General features: G+C 41.9%; 1 protein-coding gene across 1 annotated transcript in view; it reads left to right on the forward strand.

The window, feature by feature from the left end:
• Positions 1 to 23,882, forward strand: part of LOC126275296 (discoidin domain-containing receptor tyrosine kinase B-like) — a 438,705-nt gene that overhangs the window by 338,538 nt on the left and 76,285 nt on the right. Inside the window, exons 8-10 of the mRNA XM_049977184.1 lie at positions 2,986 to 3,193; positions 3,294 to 3,401; positions 6,351 to 6,547. Coding sequence (XP_049833141.1) covers positions 2,986 to 3,193; positions 3,294 to 3,401; positions 6,351 to 6,547 — 513 coding nt within the window. The remainder of the gene's footprint in view (positions 1 to 2,985; positions 3,194 to 3,293; positions 3,402 to 6,350; positions 6,548 to 23,882) is intronic.

The raw sequence follows: 23,882 nt of genomic DNA on the forward strand, positions 1-23,882 counted from the left end.
AACCGACGTGACTGTGTCAAGAAGCACACCACCTATACTGTGTCCGAACATTATAGGATTGTTTTTCCACTCACCTGTATTAACTTACATTTTTTTCCATTTGCAGAAAATTGTCATTGATCACACAAAATATTTATTCTGTCCTAGTCATTGAGTATCCTCTTACAGTTACTCAAAGACAAACTTCCTATTACTCCACTGCGTCTTCAGTAAATAGTCACGGATCACTGCTCACGCTATCCGTTAGGTCCTTTATGTATGTAGAGAACAGGAGAGGACCTATCACTCTATCCTGAGGCACAGCAGATGATACCCCTGTCTCTGATGAACACCCACCTATGAGGGAAATGCACTAGGTTCAATTGCTTAAAAAGTGAGGTGTCCTGGCGTGGAAATAGCATGGGTGCGTAAACAGGGCGCCTACTGCTGAGGCCCATACGTAGCAACGTTAGCTGAACAGCCGTTAAGCAGATACTGTTGCTAGCCCTTGGATCATGTAGGTTGTCAGTTGCACAACAGTTGCACCTCTGTTCGTCCGTACTCGCCTCAGCAGTCATCGTTTACCACTGTCTGTCTTGGTGCACTACAGTTATCTAGGCTACCGTTTTGGATAGCGCCATTTTGCCATACACGGTATACTGTAACCACTGCTACAAGCGAACTGTTCGCAGACCTAGCCGATTAGAAAATGCTTCCAGCCTTCCCTCCCCCGACCTCACAGAAAGCCAATGACAATGTCAGTTTGGATGTCAGATAAATCACACCTTTCCCGCATTACTACGACGGCTACACAGTTTTACGACATGAAATGGCTGGGTCTATACCAATGATGCATGTGAAGAATCGACGTCCTTGAAACGCTCTGTCTTTGGAAGTGATCCTCATTGGTTCGGATTGGCAAATTACGTGGTATTGGCTGGGGGTGGTTTGTCCCCTGGGTAAATGATAGTAGTGGAGTCGTTGGAGACGATGATGTGATTGGTGTATGTATTTACGAGTTTCTTAGTAACTAGCACCTAAACTGGCGGTGGATGGCAGTGATTGGTGCTCTGTGGGCAGGGTTGTCATCCCTTCCCAGAGAGTTGATATGGTGATGCATTAGATGTTTAGCAGAATTTTGTTGATTTTTGCTTGATGAAGTGATAAAAGGTGGCTGTCCTAACATTTTTTTGATCTCCTCATTGCTTGAGAACTTCAGAGCGTCTGTAATGATACAGGTCTTATTTTGGATAGTTTAGAGTTGTTCGAGATTGATGTCTGCTGCCATGCTCCATACTTCTGAGCCGTAGAGGATAGTAGGCAGGATGTTGGTCTTTCAAATTCTAAGTTTGGCAGGTAGTATACGTCCCCTACCTTTTAGAAGTGGATATAGCTGATAGAACCAGGTGGTGACCTTGTTTCTGGCTTCCTTGACGTGGTGTGTAAAACTCAGGTTCTGGTCCAGTTTTAGCCCCAGGTAAGTACCGACTTCTTTCCAGGGTAGTATTTGGTCGTTGTGGGTGATGTTAACTATGGGAAGTTTGATTTTGTGGCTGAATGGAATTGTCAGGCACTTGCCTGGTTTTATTTTTATCTTCCACAGACAGCTTCAAAATGGTTCAAATGGCTCTGAGCACTAAGGGACTCAACTGCTGTGGTCATTAGTCCCCTAGAACTTAGAACTACTTAAACCTAACTAACCTAAGGACATCACACACATCCATGCCCGAAGCAGGATTCGAACCTGCGACCGTAGCAGTCGCACGGCTCCGGACTGCGTGCCTAGAACCGCGAGACCACCGCGGCCGGCCAGACTACTCCATTTCCTAACTTTATCTAGGTGGTGTTATAGGCTGTAGGCAAGATAGTTCATGTTTCTGCCACTGTAGTACAGTGCAGTATCATCTGCATACAGGGCTATGTTGCAGCCTGGCTCTTTCGGCAAATCGTTGCTGTACAGTAGATATAGGAGGGGGCCAAGCACAGATCCCTGCTTCTGTAGGTTTCTGGTCGCTGCGTTTGCCGCAGAGGTGTAGTTCACCGTGGTCAATAGCAACACATTAAAAATGAAATATATGTACTGCTTACATGCTGTATTGCCGTAAAAAATTACTACTGTACAGTAGTACGCTATGAACGAAGACCACAAGCACAATTGCAGTTACAAGCATCTTTGAGTGGGTGCAGTAGTGCAGTATGAGAATAGCTCTCAAGCAGAGCAGCAGGTACAAAGCTCTCTGGACAGATCAGAAACTCAAATGAAAACTGTCTAAAGGCATGCTGTGGGTGAATGACGTACGTAATGCCCTAGTCGAGGACGCTGAAAATGCGAGAAATTTAAACGTATGTTGTGGTATTTATCTGTAGCCGGGTTACGACACATGAGTTCCAACCCTAAACTTAACTGTCTTGCTGCACATTACAGGTCCTCAGCCCCCGTAGAGGTGCTTTAGTTATAACCTGTATACATTGTCCGACATGGTAGTATGTGCTGGCCAACATTTTACTGTCGAGTGACCGTTGTATCCGTGCCAAATGACTGCCACTGAATCGTTTACGTACAACCTGAAGATATGTGAAGTGTTTAACATACAAGTGGCTATCATTGGTCGAGGTATTCATCCTCTAATCCTGCCACAAAGTAAGCGAGGTTGAAGATCCCGAGACGAACGCCAACAGCGAGTACGTCAAGAAGTAGTAATCAAAACCTCAACAGTTTTATAGTATACAAACAATCTTGGGTTGGATGAAATGGAATTAGTAAAACGAATAAATGAGAATGAAATATTTGTCACATATGTCAAGAATAAGACATTATAAGTTGCAGTAGTGCATCAGGACAGTAGAAATTGGACTGTCTAAAAAATTATTTTCACTTGAAATTCCTTGTAACCTTTCAGTTCTACTGCTACAACCAAACTTTATCGGATAGTGAATGGCTCAGCACATCGTCAAAGTCGTAGGCACCGAAGTGGCAGTACCACCTTCAGGAGTGTCTGTGCGCAGGTGTTCGGCCGCGCTCTGGTGTCGTTCAGCATCGGCGGCTCCGAGTTCCCGGGGCGGCCGCTGAGCTTCACCTACATGCCGGACCTGGCGCTGGAGAACGCGCGCACCGTCACCATCCGGCTCCACAGCCGCGTCGGCCGCTTCGTCAGGCTGCGACTCTTCTTCGCCGCCCGCTGGATCATGATCAGCGAGGTCTCTTTCGAATCTGGTGGGTAATCGGAGTGGACGATATTTATTACTTCGGATAACTGCATAGAAGTCTGTTACTCTGAAATTCAACCACTTTGTAATGATTTCGTTTTATATAGTTCCAGTGTTCGGAAATTTCACTGAGGAACTCGATATCGATTACGGTGACGAGGAAATTGTTTTGGATTCCAGAGAGGTTGTGGAGCCAGTCAGCAACATAGAAACAAGTAAGTATTTTCATCCTTAATATTACACATCATTTAATTTATCTTCATTCCTTTGCGGCACAGTGACTGCTCCATTAAATTTCGTTCGTGCAGCCGCATGAAGTCCACTTGCTCTTCTACAATTTCGGCTGACGCTGGTATCAGGTAGTTTGTAGTCCACAGTATTATGCAGATACGAATGCTAATGGCCAATTATGTGGTGCAGTCCCTTGGCAAAGATAAATTACAAGAATTTTTTAAAAGATCTCAATTCCATCCACCGACGAATCTAGTTTACAATGGAAACCTAAATGGAAGGATGCCTTCCATTTTCAGATGTTTTGGTCTGCCGCAAAAAGGATGGCACTTTGGAACAAGCATACAGAGTTATATTTACCTGCAAATAGCTGCCATCACTCTTCTCAGACAATGAGTGTTCTCAGAACTTTCGTTCACAGAGCACACGTCTTTGCTGACGAGAACAGTTTGCAGGATAAGCTTCTATACTTAGAGATTTTGAAGCTGGCGAGTATTGCTCCACATAAGATAGGAAAGGGCTGCCGATTAAAACGAAGATGGACATAAACAATGCAGACCAAGAAATGGAAAAATATAAAGCTAGGTCTTTGTGCCATATGTGGGAAGCCTATCTTCAAAAATACGGCGGATTTTCAGGAATCATAAAGTAAAAGTGATTTTTCGGTCTCCCCCGAACAAAGCAACACTTTTGGGTTCCGTTAAAGATGATTCGATGCTCAGGAAGGATGTGGCTTACAAGATCGACTTCCAGTGTGGCTTTTCATACATCGAACAGAGCACTCGTGCAGTTCGTGAAAGCCGCACAGAACACTTTAGACGGCCCAGCTTTTTACAGCCCATTAAACTGACTTAGCAGAGTACCACATAGCCACCTGTCACTCTCTGCTGTACGAAAATGTCGAAATTCTAGTGTCCACTTAACCTTCTTTTTGGGCCTTAATGCTGAAAGAAGCAGTTGCAAGTCGTTTGACGAAGAATTTAATAAATAAAGATAGTAGTTTCAGCTTGGAATAGTCATGGAAGCCAGTAATTTCTTCAATAAACTTGCAGAGCAGTTGCCACAGCGCAGCTCTTAATGATACTGACTTTCCAGTATGGCTCGTTCGTTGTGCCGACGGATTCAAGCGTACTATATGTCGCCGATATTCGTCTCTGTTGCTCGAGTATCTGTGGCCGCATGCACAGCGATCCGCTGGTTTTAAAGGACGGAGCGTATGCTGTAGCGTCAGTCGTTCGGCTCACTCTGAACGTGTGTGAATGACATCAGAAGAAGAGGTGGAATTTACACGATTGCACGCCGGCATTTGATGGTGCATGCCATTCAATGATTTTTTATAGTTGCACATTACCGTAACATGGATTATGATAGCACCTTTCCTGATATGTTGTAGGTCATAAGTGGTTATATTGACCGCAATATCATTTCTTTGACAGACGAAGTAAGAAAACAAATTAAAGCATCAATGTGTCCCTCTAATAATGAGTATAAATGCCAGCCTGTTTATTAATTCTAAGTAGTATCCTATGAATTTCTGCAATAAAGATATATACGTCTTTATGTGTGATAAGTTCTTCTGCTGTCATCAAAAACCAAACATCCCGTAATATACACCAGCTACGAAGTCAAACGTTTCTTGTAAATAATAAGTGCTAAGAAACGAGATAGATATGGACTCGTTATCCTTAGCGTTAGAAACACAAATAACATTTCATCTGTTTTACGGATTCGAAATCTTATTATTAAACAGTCATCTCAGTTAAACTAAATCTACTGTAATTGTTTTGCATCGCTATTTAATTAATATATTTATTTACTTATTATGTTATTATGTTCATCCACCCTAACCACGTAATCAAAAAAAAAAAAAATTGTTCAAATGTGTGTGAAATCTTATGGGACTTAACTACTAAGGTCATCGGTCCCCAAGCTTACACACTACTTAACCTAAATCATCCCAAGGACAAACCCACACACCCATGCCCTAGGGAGGACTCGAGCCTCCTCCGGGACTTCATGTAATCGTCTTTGGGTAGTCGCAGACCTTATATGTTACAAAGAACAGAAAATGTTCTTTTGCATAATAGTCATACTTTACGTTTTCTCTGAAATTTTCCTGTGGTGTGGAGTATCTTACAGATCTAAACCATATTATTGGGGGAGATGTTTTTCTGTTTTGGGTGTCACGTCACAAACTGTAACTTGTTGTATTATAAGGGACGATCAAAAAGATCCCGTTCGAAGGCCACACTGAACACTTACCTGCATGTCGATGCTTATATACCCGCAGTGGAGTCGCACTGGGTTGTATACACGCTGAATACTCTAAGAGCAAATCGACGTACTTTATCGTCTCGATCAGACCGATAATAATTTCCTCGATCGCCTCGTTTTCACTCTCTTCTCCTACTAAACAACCTTTGTTCATTTAGCTGCTCAAATCCCGCTTCATAGGTGTATTCACGGATGTTTTCATAATCCACTTTTTCACATCCAGAAATCTGTATTCCAAACGAAAAATCTTCCTAATTATAACAGGATGCTTCAGGCTTGGTTGTAAATAGCCGAAATGCATTCTGGTAACACACAACCTCATTACTCGGAACTTGAAGTATTTTCTATTACATTCAATTAGCAGTATTTGTTAACCTATGTGGGATACGTATCATCCATACACTGGTCGATGAGTTTGGAACTATTGCCTATAAATTACCGCACTGAATCGGAAAAAAATACGTTTTGTAGTACGGTGCTGTTGTGTCCGTGAGAGATAGCAGATAATGCTGAATTGCAGAGGTTGCTTTACATACCAGTTTTACATACTGTCATGTATATCAGCAAAAGATTAATGGCCGTGTAGACGTGCTTACAAGCTATTGATGGACCCCGGCGCGGATGCAGAGCCATTTATCACTGTGCGTCGCATCTGACAGTCGCGGTGACAGCCGAGGTGGACGTCGGCGAAGGAGGCCACGTGGAGGTGGTGATCGGCGTGCTGACGGCGGTCATGCTGCTGCTGCTCGTCGTCTTCGTGGTGATCCTGGCGCTCAGCAGGAGGCACAAGATGCAGGCCGGCTCCTCCCCCACGCTGCTCAGGAACCCCTTCAGCGGAGTCACCCTCAACATGAAGGTGAGCTGTTCGCGCTATTATCGCCATTTTGCATTCACACTAAGTGGCATCTTACATTCATCTATTACCACTCAACGGTTACCGGGCTCTTGCTGCAACAGATCTTTACTTGTTGGGTGTGCTCGGGCAAAAACATTTTCAGCAGGTAAGAGTCCTTGTGGTGTCGACGATTCCCTTATTACAGTCCATTGGTGAGTACTGCCTTACCTTAATATATATATGCCATGTGCTTTTATATTCAACACTAATTAAGAACTTTCAGTGAGTCACGTGTTACGAGTGTATATTCTAAAACACCCACATTGCGTCTTGTATTATAATCTACACACAGCTTGCCCAGAAAACTATGGCAGGTATTGGTAACACTGATGCGAGAAAATGTAGATCTATTAGTAACGAACTTCGTCAATCGGTGTGACATCACACCAGAAAAGTTAGCTATGAGTAATGAGTGTCACACATGTTTAATTTGAATTTTATCAACAAGAAAACAAATTTATTTGGAGAAAGCGTGATTTGAACCATGTCACACAGATACCACTTCAGTTGTTTTCAATAAGCAACTATGAACTGATATGTAACTTTTCATGATAGAAGCATTATATAAAAAACACAACCATTGAATAAACTGATACATATATATCACTAAGTTATTACTTCGACAGATACGACCACTCCAAAGACGTTTATCCGTCTCCATATTCGCCTCCTCAATGTAAGTATGGATACCTCAGTAAATGGTAGACGACTAATAAGTAGAGACCGAAACGCTGTTGCCTTTACAACAAAATACTTCAGGATTCGCGCAGGGAAAGATAATTTTAGTGTGAATTTTCTACTTTACTTCACAGTACAAGCTGCATACATTCTTCTTTTTTGTGTGAAGGTCATACAGCCAAAGATGTATACTTCAGCAGCCACTATAAACAAAGGTAGTTTGTCATTTTATTTTGTCAGTCTACAATGTGATGGTAATGTCCTTAACTCTTAAAGATTACGTATTAGATAAGAGAATACTTTCGACCGACCTTATAGCTTGTGCTGATTCGTACAGTAAAGAGCGAGAACTTTTTTCCCCAAAACCTGAGCTGAGTCACATCTTAAATTTCAATTAAAGTTTGTGTCTTAGTGTGGTGCAACTGTATTTTTTTGTTACATTTCGCACTTCGCAGTGTGATCGTGAGAAAGATTCGTTAATTTCTGTAACATAGGACTTACTATTCCATTCTTTCTAATTAGCTTACTTGAGAATGTTTTCTGTTTCTTTTGTATTGTTTGCTCTCGTAAACTGATGACGAGTCTAGCCACTATCTTCATTTCTTTTTGCAATATGTGACGTATGTTATCCTGAATAAATTGGTAGTTTCGTTTGCAGTTGGTGCCTTGTTTATGTGAAGTTACATTTTACAACCAGATACAAACCTCAAAATTAGGGTAAGTGTTGAAAATACCATCTATTCAGCCTACCGTGCCAAATTCATTGTGTCCCACAAGACGGGAGGGTCGTACGTCGTGCCTGGATAACTCATTCGGTAAGAACATTGTCGAAGAAAGGAGGAGTTCCTGTTTCGAGATCCGAAGTTCCAGCAGTTTTAATTTGCCTGGAAGTTAAAAAAGAGAGCGCACTCTGTTTGACTGACAAATTCATTCCGGAGAACATCGTATTGAAAATCCCTCAATGTTTTTGACTGCCAGACTTGCAATACGACCTTTCGAGGTAATTCATTGTTAATCTATTGAGAGTGACCCTGCGGCTCAATCCAGTTGTGAAAATGAATTCGTTTTTATGTAACATTAAGTAATATTTTAACAAATTGGGGACGAAAATTACGGATATTCTTTGTCTAAATCGAGAAACACACTGGCAAAATAAAATCTAAATTTTTCGGCATGACAGTTGTATCCTATCTTCGAGGAATGCAACACTTTTAGAGTTACCGTTCATTTTAGAATTACGAACGAAGCGCTAATTGTCAGAATTTAATCACTGTGACTGAGGTGCGTACCTGGACCATGAAAGACAGTTTAGCACAATTAAACTAATCGTTTCAACGAAACACAGTCTCAAGCGTGGATGATGTGTTGCATACAGGTCTCTCCGAATTCTTACTGATGTCTATCAAATATCGTTGACATTCGTACTTGGGCGTAGTTTTTGGTGGTCGGTAACAGTTTCCGGTGGTGTGTTGATCACTGGCGGCATCACCTGCTACAGTAGGGCTTCTGTATGTGCAGGACTGAGAAATGTATCTGGCACACAATGTCCCTCAAAATGATCTCTCGAAGCTTTTCAGAGTAGAGCACTCGCTCTGGTATCATGCAACCATTTCCCTGTCTTAACGAAGCGATATCTGGCAGAGAACTACAACAAATGGCGAGTGTACATTTGCTCGATGATCGACTTTCAGGTGCATTTGTGGCATGAATGCCTTCTAGGGAGGCACGACTAACAGTGTCGGCACTGTCGTGTCGGTTGGTCAGTCAGTGTGCTCCCTGCCGCCGTTGGATAAGCGGCTGCAGCAGCAAGTCGTATACCCCTAGCTCACTCAATTGTTACATAGTTTAATTCTTAATTTATTTGCGTGTTTTCGGTACCTGCATTGTTTAATTCATAAATTTCGGGCGTATTATAGTACTTGAGTTGTAGCATCGCGTTTTAGTACCTGAATAGTGTACATTCGCGTAGTCGTCTGTCTTCTGTTTTGTTTTGAACGGCCAGTCTCGATTGGTCAGACAGTGTGCTCCCTGCCTCCATTGGATAAGCGGCTGCAGCAGCAAGTCGCATACCCCTAGCTCACTCAATTGTTACATAGTTTAATTCTTAATTTATTTGCGTGTTTTCGGTAACTGCATTGTTTAATTCATAAATTTGGGGCGTATTATAGTACTTGAGTTGTAGCATCGCGTTTTAGTACCTGAATAGTGTAAGTTCGCTTAGTCGTCTGTCTTCTGTTTTGTTTTGAACGGCCAGTGTCGATTGGTCAGTCAGTGTGCTCCCTGCCGCCGTCGGATAAGCGGCTGCAGCAGCAAGTCGTATACCCCTAGCTCACTCAATTGTTACATAGTTTAATTCTTAATTTATTTGCGTGTTTTCGGTACCTGTATTGTTTAATTCATAAATTTGGGGCGTATTATAGTACTTGAGTTGTAGCATCGCGTTTTAGTACCTGAATAGTGTAAATTCTCGTAGTCGTCTGTCTTCTGTTTTGTTTTGAACGGCCAGTGTCGATTGGTCAGACAGTGTGCTCCCTGCCGCCGTTGGATAGGCGGCTGCAGCAGCAAGTCATATACCCCTAGCTCACTCAATTGTTACATAGTTTAATTCTTAATTTATTTGCGTGTTTTCGGTAACTGCAATGTTTAATTCATAAATTTCGGGCGTATTATAGTACTTGAGTTGTAGCATCGCGTTTTAGTACCTGAATAGTGTAAATTCGCTTAGTCGTCTTTCTTCTGTTTTGTTTGGAACGGCCAGTGTCGATTGGTCAGTCAGTGTGCTCCCTGCCGCCGTTGGATAGGCGGCTGCAGCAGCAAGTCGTATACCCCTAGCTCACTCAATTGTTACGTAGTTTAATTCTTAATTTATTTGCGTGTTTTCGGTACCTGCGTTGTTTAATTAATAAATTTCGGGCGTATTATAGTACTAGAGATGTAGCATCGCGTTTTAGTACCTGAATAGGATAAATTCGCGTAGTCGTCTGTCTTCTGTTTTGTTTTGAACGGCCAGTGTCGATTGGTCAGTCAGTGTGCTCCCTGCCGCCGTTGGATAAGCGGCTGCAGCAGCAAGTCGTATACCCGTAGCTCACTCAATTGTTACACAGCTTAATTCTTAATTTATTTGCGTGTTTTCGGTACCTGCATTGTTTAATTCATAAATTTCGGGCGTATTATAGTACTTGAGTTGTAGCATCGCGTTTTAGTACCTGAATAGTGTAAATTCGCGTAGTCGTCTGTCTTCTGTTTTGTTTTGAACGGCCAGTGTCGATTGGTCAGTCAGTGTGCTCCCTGCCTCCATTGGATAAGCGGCTGCAGCAGCAAGTCGCATACCCCTAGCTCACTCAATTGTTACATAGTTTAATTCTTAATTTATTTGCGTGTTTTCGGTAACATCATTGTTTAATTCATAAATTTGGGGCGTATTATAGTACTTGAGTTGTAGCATCGCGTTTTAGTACCTGAATAGTGTAAGTTCGCTTAGCCGTCTGTCTTCTGTTTTGTTTTGAACGGCCAGTGTCGATTGGTCAGTCAGTGTGCTCCCTGCCGCCGTCGGATAAGCGGCTGCAGCAGCAAGTCGTATACCCCTAGTTCACTCAATTGTTACATAGTTTAATTCTTAATTTATTTGCGTGTTTTCGGTACCTGTATTGTTTAATTCATAAATTTGGGGCGTATTATAGTACTTGAGTTGTAGCATCGCGTTTTAGTACCTGAATAGTGTAAATTCTCGTAGTCGTCTGTCTTCTGTTTTGTTTTGAACGGCCAGTGTCGATTGGTCAGTCAGTGTGCTCCCTGCCGCCGTTGGATAGGCGGCTGCAGCAGCAAGTCATATACCCCTAGCTCACTCAATTGTTACATAGTTTAATTCTTAATTTATTTGCGTGTTTTCGGTAACTGCATTGTTTAATTCATAAATTTCGGGCGTATTATAGTACTTGAGTTGTAGCATCGCGTTTTAGTACCTGAATAGTGTAAATTCGCTTAGTCGTCTTTCTTCTGTTTTGTTTGGAACGGCCAGTGTCGATTGGTCAGTCAGTGTGCTCCCTGCCGCCGTTGGATAGGCGGCTGCAGCAGCAAGTCGTATACCCCTAGCTCACTCAATTGTTACGTAGTTTAATTCTTAATTTATTTGCGTGTTTTCGGTACCTGCGTTGTTTAATTAATAAATTTCGGGCGTATTATAGTACTAGAGATGTAGCATCGCGTTTTAGTACCTGAATAGTGTAAAGTCGCTTAGTCGTCTGTCTTCTGTTTTGTTTTGAACGGCCAGTGTCGATTGGTCAGTCAGTGTGCTGCCTGCCGCCGTTGGATAGGCGGCTGCAGCAGCAAGTCGTATACCCCTAGCTCACTTAATTGTTACATAGTTTAATTCTTAATTTATTTGCGTGTTTTCGGTAACTGCAATGTTTAATTCATAAATTTCGGGCGTATTATAGTACTTGAGTTGTAGCATCGCGTTTTAGTACCTGAATAGTGTAAATTCGCTTAGTCGTCTGTCTTCTGTTTTGTTTGGAACGGCCAGTGTCGATTGGTCAGTCAGTGTGCTTCCTGCCGCCGTTGGATAGGCGGCTGCAGCAGCAAGTCGTATATCCCTAGCTCACTCAATTGTTACATAGTTAAATTCTTAATTTATTTGCGTGTTTTCGGTACCTGCATTGTTTAATTCATAAATTTCAATTGTATTATAGTACTTGAGTTGTAGCATCGCGTTTTAGTACCTGAATAGTGTAATTCGCTTAGTCGTCTGTCTTCTGTTTTGTTTTGAACGGCCAGTGTCGATTGGTCAGTCAGTGTGCTACCTGCCGCCGTTGGATAGGTGGCTGCAGCAGCAAGTCTTATACCCCTAGCTCACTCAATTGTTACATAGTTTAATTCTTAATTTATTTGCGTGGTTTCGGTACCTGCGTTGTTTAATTAATAAATTTCGGGCGTATTATAGTACTAGAGATGTAGCATCGCGTTTTAGTACCTGAATAGTGTAAATTCGCTTAGTCGTCTGTCTTCTGTTTTGTTTTGAACGGCCAGTGTCGATTGGTCAGTCAGTGTGCTCCCTGCCGCCGTTGGATAGGCGGCTGCAGCAGCAAGTTGTGTACCCCTAGCTCACTCAATTGTTACATAGTTTAATTCTTAATTTATTTGCGTGTTTTCGGTACCTGCATTGTTTAATTCATAAATTTCGGGCGTATTATAGTACTTGAGTTGTAGCATCGCGTTTTAGTACCTGAATAGTGTAAATTCGCTTAGTCGTCTGTCTTCTGTTTTGTTTTGAACGGCCAGTGTCGATTGGTCAGTCAGTGTGCTCCCTGCCGCCGTTGGATAGGCGGCTGCAGCAGCAAGTCGTATACCCCTAGCTCACTCAATTGTTACATAGTTTAATTCTTAATTTATTTGCGTGTTTTCGGTACCTGCATTGTTTAATTCATAAATTTCGGGCGTATTATAGTACTTGAGTTGTAGCATCGCGTTTTAGTACCTGAATAGTGTAAATTCGCTTAGTCGTCTTTCTTCTGTTTTGTTTTGAACGGCCAGTGTCGATTGGTCAGTCAGTGTGCTCCCTGCCGCCGTTGGATAGGCGGCTGCAGCAGCAAGTCGTATACCCCTAGCTCACTCAATTGTTACATAGTTTAATTAATTTATTTGCGTGTTTTCGGTACCTGCATGTTTAATTCATAAATTTCGGGCGTATTATAGTACTTGAGTTGTAGCATCGCGTTTTAGTACCTGATTAGTGTAAAATCGCTTAGTCGTCTGTCTTTTTCGTTTTGAACGGCCAGTGTCGATTGGTCAGTCAGTGTGCACCCTGCCGCCGTTGGATAGGCGGCTGCAGCAGCAAGTCGTTTGCTCCTAGCTCACTCAATAGTTACATAGTTCAATTCTTAATTTATTTGCGTGTTTTCGGTAACTGCAATGTTTAATTCATAAATTTCGGGCGTATTATAGTACTTGAGTTGTAGCATCGCGTTTTAGTACCTGAATAGTGTAAAATCGCTTAGTCGTCTGTCTTCTGTTTTGTTTGGAACGGCCAGTGTCGATTGGTCAGTCAGTGTGCTCCCTGCCGCCGTTGGATAGGCGGCTGCAGCAGCAAGTCGTATACCCCTAGCTCACTCAATTGTTACATAGTTTAATTCTTAATTTATTTGCGTGGTTTCGGTACCTGCATTGTTTAATTCATAAATTTCGGGCGTATTATAGTACTTGAGTTGTAGCATCGCGTTTTAGTACCTGAATAGTGTAAATTGATTTAGTCGTCTTTCTTCTGTTTAGTTTTGAACGGCCAGTCTCGATTGGACAGTGTGCTCCCTGCCGCCGTTGGATAAGTTGGTTGCAGCCTCAAATCGTATACTCCCAGCTTACATAATTTAATTCTTAATTTATTTGCGTGTTTTTGGTACTTGCATTGTGTAATTCATAAATTTCGGGCGTATTATAGTACTTGAGTTGTAGCATCGCGTTTTAGTACCTGAATAGTGTAAATTCGCTTAGTCGTCTTTCTTCTGTTTTGTTTTGAACGGCCAGTGTCGATTGGTCAGTCAGTGTGCTCCCTGCCGCCGTTGGATAGGCGGCTGCAGCAGCAAGTCGTATATCCCTAGCTCACTCAATTGTTACATAGTTAAATTCTTAATTTATTTGCGTGTTTTCGGTACCTGCATTGTTTAATTCATAAATTTCAATTGTATTATAGTACTTGAGTTGTAGCATCGCGTTTTAGTACCTGAATAGTGTAATTCGCTTAGTCGTCTGTCTTCTGTTTTGTTTTGAACGGCCAGTGTCGATTGGTCAGTCAGTGTGCTCCCTGCCGCCGTTGGATAGGCGGCTGCAGCAGCAAGTCGTATATCCCTAGCTCACTCAATTGTTACATAGTTAAATTCTTAATTTATTTGCGTGTTTTCGGTACCTGCATTGTTTAATTCATAAATTTCAATTGTATTATAGTACTTGAGTTGTAGCATCGCGTTTTAGTACCTGAATAGTGTAATTCGCTTAGTCGTCTGTCTTCTGTTTTGTTTTGAACGGCCAGTGTCGATTGGTCAGTCAGTGTGCTACCTGCCGCCGTTGGATAGGTGGCTGCAGCAGCAAGTCTTATACCCCTAGCTCACTCAATTGTTACATAGTTTAATTCTTAATTTATTTGCGTGTTTTCGGTACCTGCGTTGTTTAATTAATAAATTTCGGGCGTATTATAGTACTAGAGATGTAGCATCGCGTTTTAGTACATGAATAGTGTAAATTCGCTTAGTCGTCTGTCTTCTGTTTTGTTTTGAACGGCCAGTGTCGATTGGTCAGTCAGTGTGCTCCCTGCCGCCGTTGGATAGGCGGCTGCAGCAGCAAGTTGTATACCCCTAGCTCACTCAATTGTTACATAGTTTAATTCTTAATTTATTTGCGTGTTTTCGGTACCTGTATTGTTTAATTCATAAATTTGGGGCGTATTATAGTACTTGAGTTGTAGCATCGCGTTTTAGTACCTGAATAGTGTAAATTCGCTTAGTCGTCTTTCTTCTGTTTTGTTTGGAACGGCCAGTGTCGATTGGTCAGTCAGTGTGCTCCCTGCCGCCGTTGGATAGGCGGCTGCAGCAGCAAGTCGTACACCCCTAGCTCACTCAATTGTTACGTAGTTTAATTCTTAATTTATTTGCGTGTTTTCGGTACCTGCGTTGTTTAATTAATAAATTTCGGGCGTATTATAGTACTAGAGATGTAGCATCGCGTTTTAGTACCTGAATAGGATAAATTCGCGTAGTCGTCTGTCTTCTGTTTTGTTTTGAACGGCCAGTGTCGATTGGTCAGTCAGTGTGCTCCCTGCCGCCGTTGGATAAGCGGCTGCAGCAGCAAGTCGTATACCCGTAGCTCACTCAATTGTTACATAGCTTAATTCTTAATTTATTTGCGTGTTTTCGGTACCTGCATTGTTTAATTCATAAATTTCGGGCGTATTATAGTACTTGAGTTGTAGCATCGCGTTTTAGTACCTGAATAGTGTAAATTCGCGTAGTCGTCTGTCTTCTGTTTTGTTTTGAACGGCCAGTGTCGATTGGTCAGTCAGTGTGCTGCCTGCCGCCGTTGGATAGGCGGCTGCAGCAGCAAGTCGTATACCCCTAGCTCACATAATTGTTACATAGTTTAATTCTTAATTTATTTGCGTGTTTTCGGTAACTGCAATGTTTAATTCATAAATTTCGAGCGTATTATAGTACTTGAGTTGTAGCATCGCGTTTTAGTACCTGAATAGTGTAAATTCGCTTAGTCGTCTGTCTTCTGTTTTGTTTGGAACGGCCAGTGTCGATTGGTCAGTCAGTGTGCTCCCTGCCGCCGTTGGATAGGCGGCTGCAGCAGCAAGTCGTATACCCCTAGCTCAATCAATTGTTACATAGTTTAATTCTTAATTTATTTGCGTGGTTTCGGTACCTGCATTGTTTAATTCATAAATTTCAGGCGTATTATAGTACTTGAGTTGTAGCATCGCGTTTTAGTACCTGAATAGTGTAAATTGATTTAGTCGTCTTTCTTCTGTTTAGTTTTGAACGGCCAGTCTCGATTGGACAGTGTGCTCCCTGCCGCCGTTGGATAAGTTGGTTGCAGCCTCAAATCGTATACTCCCAGCTTACATAATTTAATTCTTAATTTATTTGCGTGTTTTTGGTACTTGCATTGTGTAATTCATAAATTTCGGGCGTATTATAGTACTTGAGTTGTAGCATCGCGTTTTAGTACCTGAATAGTGTAAATTCGCTTAGTCGTCTGTCTTCTGTTTTGTTTTGAACGGCCAGTGTCGATTGGTCAGTCAGTGTGCTCCCTGCCGCCGTTGGATAGGCGGCTGCAGCAGCAAGTCGTATATCCCTAGCTCACTCAATTGTTACATAGTTAAATTCTTAATTTATTTGCGTGTTTTCGGTACCTGCATTGTTTAATTCATAAATTTCAATTGTATTATAGTACTTGAGTTGTAGCATCGCGTTTTAGTACCTGAATAGTGTAATTCGCTTAGTCGTCTGTCTTCTGTTTTGTTTTGAACGGCCAGTGTCGATTGGTCAGTCAGTGTGCTACCTGCCGCCGTTGGATAGGTGGCTGCAGCAGCAAGTCTTATACCCCTAGCTCACTCAATTGTTACATAGTTTAATTCTTAATTTATTTGCGTGTTTTCGGTACCTGCGTTGTTTAATTAATAAATTTCGGGCGTATTATAGTACTAGAGATGTAGCATCGCGTTTTAGTACCTGAATAGTGTTAATTCGCTTAGTCGTCTGTCTTCTGTTATGTTTTGAACGGCCAGTGTCGATTGGTCAGTCAGTGTGCTCCCTGCCGCCGTTGGATAGGCGGCTGCAGCAGCAAGTTGTATACCCCTAGCTCACTCAATTGTTACATAGTTTAATTCTTAATTTATTTGCGTGTTTTCGGTACCTGCATTGTTTAATTCATAAATTTCGGGCGTATTATAGTATTTGAGTTGTAGCATCGCGTTTTAGTACCTGAATAGTGTAAATTCGCTTAGTCGTCTGTCTTCTGTTTTGTTTTGAACGGCCAGTGTCGATTGGTCAGTCAGTGTGCTCCCTGCCGCGGTTGGATAGGCGGCTGCAGCAGCAAGTCGTATACCCCTAGCTCACTCAATTGTTACATAGTTTAATTCTTAATTTTTTTGCGTGTTTTCGGTACCTGCATTGTTTAATTCATAAATTTCGGGCGTATTATAGTACTTGAGTTGTAGCATCGCGTTTTAGTACCTGAATAGTGTAAATTCGCTTAGTCGTCTTTCTTCTGTTTTGTTTTGAACGGCCAGTGTCGATTGGTCAGTCAGTGTGCTCCCTGCCGCCGTTGGATAGGCGGCTGCAGCAGCAAGTCGTATACCCCTAGCTCACTCAATTGTTACATAGTTTAATTAATTTATTTGCGTGTTTTCGGTACCTGCATGTTTAATTCATAAATTTCGGGCGTATTATAGTACTTGAGTTGTAGCATCGCGTTTTAGTACCTGAATAGTGTAAATTCGCTTAGTCGTCTGTCTTCTGTTTTGTTTGGAACGGCCAGTGTCGATTGGTCAGTCAGTGTGCTCCCTGCCGCCGTTGGATAGGCGGCTGCAGCAGCAAGTCGTATACCCCTAGCTCACTCAATTGTTACATAGTTTAATTCTTAATTTATTTGCGTGGTTTCGGTACCTGCATTGTTTAATTCACAAATTTCAGGCGTATTATAGTACTTGAGTTGTAGCATCGCGTTTTAGTACCTGAATAGTGTAAATTGATTTAGTCGTCTTTCTTCTGTTTAGTTTTGAACGGCCAGTCTCGATTGGACAGTATGCTCCCTGCCGCCGTTGGATAAGTTGGTTGCAGCCTCAAATCGTATACTCCCAGCTTACATAATTTAATTCTTAATTTATTTGCGTGTTTTTGGTACTTGCATTGTGTAATTCATAAATTTCGGGCGTATTATAGTACTTGAGTTGTAGCATCGCGTTTTAGTACCTGAATAGTGTAAATTCGCTTAGTCGTCTTTCTTCTGTTTTGTTTTGAACGGCCAGTGTCGATTGGTCAGTCAGTGTGCTACCTGCCGCCGTTGGATAGGTGGCTGCAGCAGCAAGTCTTATACCCCTAGCTCACTCAATTGTTACATAGTTTAATTCTTAATTTATTTGCGTGTTTTCGGTACCTGCGTTGTTTAATTAATAAATTTCGGGCGTATTATAGTACTAGAGATGTAGCATCGCGTTTTAGTACATGAATAGTGTAAATTCGCTTAGTCGTCTGTCTTCTGTTTTGCTTTGAACGGCCAGTGTCGATTGGTCAGTCAGTGTGCTCCCTGCCGCCGTTGGATAGGCGGCTGCAGCAGCAAGTTGTATACCCCTAGCTCACTCAATTGTTACATAGTTTAATTCTTAATTTATTTGCGAGTTTTCGGTACCTGCATTGTTTAATTCATAAATTTCGGGCGTATTATAGTACTTGAGTTGTAGCATCGCGTTTTAGTACCTGAATAGTGTAAATTCGCTTAGTCGTCTGTCTTCTGTTTTGTTGTGAACGGCCAGTGTCGATTGGTCAGTCAGTGTGCTCCCTGCCGCCGTTGGATAGGCGGCTGCAGCAGCAAGTCGTATACCCCTAGCTCACTCAATTGTTACATAGTTTAATTCTTAATTTATTTGCGTGTTTTCGGTACCTGCATTGTTTAATTCATAAATTTCGGGCGTATTATAGTACTTGAGTTCTAGCATCGCGTTTTTGTACCTGAATAGTGTAAATTCGCTTAGTCGTCTTTCTTCTGTTTCGTTTTGAACGGCCAGTGTCGATTGGTCAGTCAGTGTGCTCCCTGCCGCCGTTGGATAGGCGGCTGCAGCAGCAAGTCGTATACCCCTAGCTCACTCAATTGTTACATAGTTTAATTAATTTATTTGCGTGTTTTCGGTACCTGCATGTTTAATTCATAAATTTCGGGCGTATTATAGTACTTGAGTTGTAGCATCGCGTTTTAGTACCTGATTAGTGTAAAATCGCTTAGTCGTCTGTCTTCTTTTTCGTTTTGAACGGCCAGTGTCGATTGGTCAGTTAGTGTGCACCCTGCCGCCGTTGGATAGGCGGCTGCAGCAGCAAGTCGTTTGCTCCTAGCTCACTCAATAGTTACATAGTTCAATTCTTAATTTATTTGCGTGTTTTCGGTAACTGCAATGTTTAATTCATAAATTTCGGGCGTATTATAGTACTTGAGTTGTAGCATCGCGTTTTAGTACCTGAATAGTGTAAATTCGCTTAGTCGTCTGTCTTCTGTTTTGTTTTGAACGGCCAGTGTCGATTGGTCAGTCAGTGTGCTCCCTGCCGCCGTTGGATAGGCGGCTGCAGCAGCAAGTCGTATACCCCTAGCTCACTCAATTGTTACATATTTTAATTCTTAATTTATTTGCGTGGTTTCGGTACCTGCATTGTTTAATTCATAAATTTCACGCGTATTATAGTACTTGAGTTGTAGCATCGCGTTTTAGTACCTGAATAGTGTAAATTGATTTAGTCGTCTTTCTTCTGTTTAGTTTTGAACGGCCAGTCTCGATTGGACAGTGTGCTCCCTGCCGCCGTTGGATAAGTTGGTTGCAGCCTCAAATCGTATACTCCCAGCTTACATAATTTAATTCTTAATTTATTTGCGTGTTTTTGGTACTTGCATTGTGTAATTCATAAATTTCGGGCGTATTATAGTACTTGAGTTGTAGCATCGCGTTTTAGTACCTGAATAGTGTAAATTCGCTTAGTCGTCTTTCTTCTGTTTTGTTTTGAACGGCCAGTCTCGATTGGTCAGTCTGCTCCCTGCCGCCGTTGGATAAGTGGCTGCAGCATCAAGTCGTATACTCCTAGCTTACATAATTTAATTCTTAATTTATTTGCGTGTTTTTAGTGCTTGCATTGTTTAATTCAAAAATTTCAGGCGTATTATAGTACTTGCGTTGTAGCATCGCGTTTTAGTACCTGAATAGTGTAAGTTCGCTTAGTCGTCTTTCTTCTGTTTTGTTTTGAACGGCCAGTGTCGATTGGTCAGTCAGTGTGCTCCCTGCCGCCGTTGGATAAGTGGCTGCAGCAGCAAGTCGTATACCCCTAGCTCACTCAATTGTTACATAGTTTAATTCTTAATTTATTTGCGTGTTTTCGGTACCTGCATTGTTTAATTCATAAATTTCAGGCGTATTATAGTACTTGAGTTGTAGCATCGCGTTTTAGTACCTGAATAGTGTAAATTCGCTTAGTCGTCTGTCTTCTGTTTTGTTTTGAACGGCCAGTGTCGATTGGTCAGTCAGTGTGCTCCCTGCCGCCGTTGGATAGGCGGCTGCAGCAGCAAGTCGTATATCCCTAGCTCACTCAATTGTTACATAGTTAAATTCTTAATTTATTTGCGTGTTTTCGGTACCTGCATTGTTTAATTCATAAATTTCAATTGTATTATAGTACTTGAGTTGTAGCATCGCGTTTTAGTACCTGAATAGTGTAATTCGCTTAGTCGTCTGTCTTCTGTTTTGTTTTGAACGGCCAGTGTCGATTGGTCAGTCAGTGTGCTACCTGCCGCCGTTGGATAGGTGGCTGCAGCAGCAAGTCTTATACCCCTAGCTCACTCAATTGTTACATAGTTTAATTCTTAATTTATTTGCGTGTTTTCGGTACCTGCGTTGTTTAATTAATAAATTTCGGGCGTATTATAGTACTAGAGATGTAGCATCGCGTTTTAGTACCTGAATAGTGTTAATTCGCTTAGTCGTCTGTCTTCTGTTATGTTTTGAACGGCCAGTGTCGATTGGTCAGTCAGTGTGCTCCCTGCCGCCGTTGGATAGGCGGCTGCAGCAGCAAGTTGTATACCCCTAGCTCACTCAATTGTTACATAGTTTAATTCTTAATTTATTTGCGTGTTTTCGGTACCTGCATTGTTTAATTCATAAATTTCGGGCGTATTATAGTATTTGAGTTGTAGCATCGCGTTTTAGTACCTGAATAGTGTAAATTCGCTTAGTCGTCTGTCTTCTGTTTTGTTTTGAACGGCCAGTGTCGATTGGTCAGTCAGTGTGCTCCCTGCCGCGGTTGGATAGGCGGCTGCAGCAGCAAGTCGTATACCCCTAGCTCACTCAATTGTTACATAGTTTAATTCTTAATTTTTTTGCGTGTTTTCGGTACCTGCATTGTTTAATTCATAAATTTCGGGCGTATTATAGTACTTGAGTTGTAGCATCGCGTTTTAGTACCTGAATAGTGTAAATTCGCTTAGTCGTCTTTCTTCTGTTTTGTTTTGAACGGCCAGTGTCGATTGGTCAGTCAGTGTGCTCCCTGCCGCCGTTGGATAGGCGGCTGCAGCAGCAAGTCGTATACCCCTAGCTCACTCAATTGTTACATAGTTTAATTAATTTATTTGCGTGTTTTCGGTACCTGCATGTTTAATTCATAAATTTCGGGCGTATTATAGTACTTGAGTTGTAGCATCGCGTTTTAGTACCTGAATAGTGTAAATTCGCTTAGTCGTCTGTCTTCTGTTTTGTTTGGAACGGCCAGTGTCGATTGGTCAGTCAGTGTGCTCCCTGCCGCCGTTGGATAGGCGGCTGCAGCAGCAAGTCGTATACCCCTAGCTCACTCAATTGTTACATAGTTTAATTCTTAATTTATTTGCGTGGTTTCGGTACCTGCATTGTTTAATTCACAAATTTCAGGCGTATTATAGTACTTGAGTTGTAGCATCGCGTTTTAGTACCTGAATAGTGTAAATTGATTTAGTCGTCTTTCTTCTGTTTAGTTTTGAACGGCCAGTCTCGATTGGACAGTATGCTCCCTGCCGCCGTTGGATAAGTTGGTTGCAGCCTCAAATCGTATACTCCCAGCTTACATAATTTAATTCTTAATTTATTTGCGTGTTTTTGGTACTTGCATTGTGTAATTCATAAATTTCGGGCGTATTATAGTACTTGAGTTGTAGCATCGCGTTTTAGTACCTGAATAGTGTAAATTCGCTTAGTCGTCTTTCTTCTGTTTTGTTTTGAACGGCCAGTGTCGATTGGTCAGTCAGTGTGCTACCTGCCGCCGTTGGATAGGTGGCTGCAGCAGCAAGTCTTATACCCCTAGCTCACTCAATTGTTACATAGTTTAATTCTTAATTTATTTGCGTGTTTTCGGTACCTGCGTTGTTTAATTAATAAATTTCGGGCGTATTATAGTACTAGAGATGTAGCATCGCGTTTTAGTACATGAATAGTGTAAATTCGCTTAGTCGTCTGTCTTCTGTTTTGCTTTGAACGGCCAGTGTCGATTGGTCAGTCAGTGTGCTCCCTGCCGCCGTTGGATAGGCGGCTGCAGCAGCAAGTTGTATACCCCTAGCTCACTCAATTGTTACATAGTTTAATTCTTAATTTATTTGCGAGTTTTCGGTACCTGCATTGTTTAATTCATAAATTTCGGGCGTATTATAGTACTTGAGTTGTAGCATCGCGTTTTAGTACCTGAATAGTGTAAATTCGCTTAGTCGTCTGTCTTCTGTTTTGTTGTGAACGGCCAGTGTCGATTGGTCAGTCAGTGTGCTCCCTGCCGCCGTTGGATAGGCGGCTGCAGCAGCAAGTCGTATACCCCTAGCTCACTCAATTGTTACATAGTTTAATTCTTAATTTATTTGCGTGTTTTCGGTACCTGCATTGTTTAATTCATAAATTTCGGGCGTATTATAGTACTTGAGTTCTAGCATCGCGTTTTTGTACCTGAATAGTGTAAATTCGCTTAGTCGTCTTTCTTCTGTTTCGTTTTGAACGGCCAGTGTCGATTGGTCAGTCAGTGTGCTCCCTGCCGCCGTTGGATAGGCGGCTGCAGCAGCAAGTCGTATACCCCTAGCTCACTCAATTGTTACATAGTTTAATTAATTTATTTGCGTGTTTTCGGTACCTGCATGTTTAATTCATAAATTTCGGGCGTATTATAGTACTTGAGTTGTAGCATCGCGTTTTAGTACCTGATTAGTGTAAAATCGCTTAGTCGTCTGTCTTCTTTTTCGTTTTGAACGGCCAGTGTCGATTGGTCAGTTAGTGTGCACCCTGCCGCCGTTGGATAGGCGGCTGCAGCAGCAAGTCGTTTGCTCCTAGCTCACTCAATAGTTACATAGTTCAATTCTTAATTTATTTGCGTGTTTTCGGTAACTGCAATGTTTAATTCATAAATTTCGGGCGTATTATAGTACTTGAGTTGTAGCATCGCGTTTTAGTACCTGAATAGTGTAAATTCGCTTAGTCGTCTGTCTTCTGTTTTGTTTTGAACGGCCAGTGTCGATTGGTCAGTCAGTGTGCTCCCTGCCGCCGTTGGATAGGCGGCTGCAGCAGCAAGTCGTATACCCCTAGCTCACTCAATTGTTACATATTTTAATTCTTAATTTATTTGCGTGGTTTCGGTACCTGCATTGTTTAATTCATAAATTTCACGCGTATTATAGTACTTGAGTTGTAGCATCGCGTTTTAGTACCTGAATAGTGTAAATTGATTTAGTCGTCTTTCTTCTGTTTAGTTTTGAACGGCCAGTCTCGATTGGACAGTGTGCTCCCTGCCGCCGTTGGATAAGTTGGTTGCAGCCTCAAATCGTATACTCCCAGCTTACATAATTTAATTCTTAATTTATTTGCGTGTTTTTGGTACTTGCATTGTGTAATTCATAAATTTCGGGCGTATTATAGTACTTGAGTTGTAGCATCGCGTTTTAGTACCTGAATAGTGTAAATTCGCTTAGTCGTCTTTCTTCTGTTTTGTTTTGAACGGCCAGTCTCGATTGGTCAGTCTGCTCCCTGCCGCCGTTGGATAAGTGGCTGCAGCATCAAGTCGTATACTCCTAGCTTACATAATTTAATTCTTAATTTATTTGCGTGTTTTTAGTGCTTGCATTGTTTAATTCAAAAATTTCAGGCGTATTATAGTACTTGCGTTGTAGCATCGCGTTTTAGTACCTGAATAGTGTAAGTTCGCTTAGTCGTCTTTCTTCTGTTTTGTTTTGAACGGCCAGTGTCGATTGGTCAGTCAGTGTGCTCCCTGCCGCCGTTGGATAAGTGGCTGCAGCAGCAAGTCGTATACCCCTAGCTCACTCAATTGTTACATAGTTTAATTCTTAATTTATTTGCGTGTTTTCGGTACCTGCATTGTTTAAT

This window comes from Schistocerca gregaria, chromosome 1 (assembly GCF_023897955.1).
Source record: "Schistocerca gregaria isolate iqSchGreg1 chromosome 1, iqSchGreg1.2, whole genome shotgun sequence".
Taxonomy (NCBI): domain Eukaryota; kingdom Metazoa; phylum Arthropoda; class Insecta; order Orthoptera; family Acrididae; genus Schistocerca; species Schistocerca gregaria.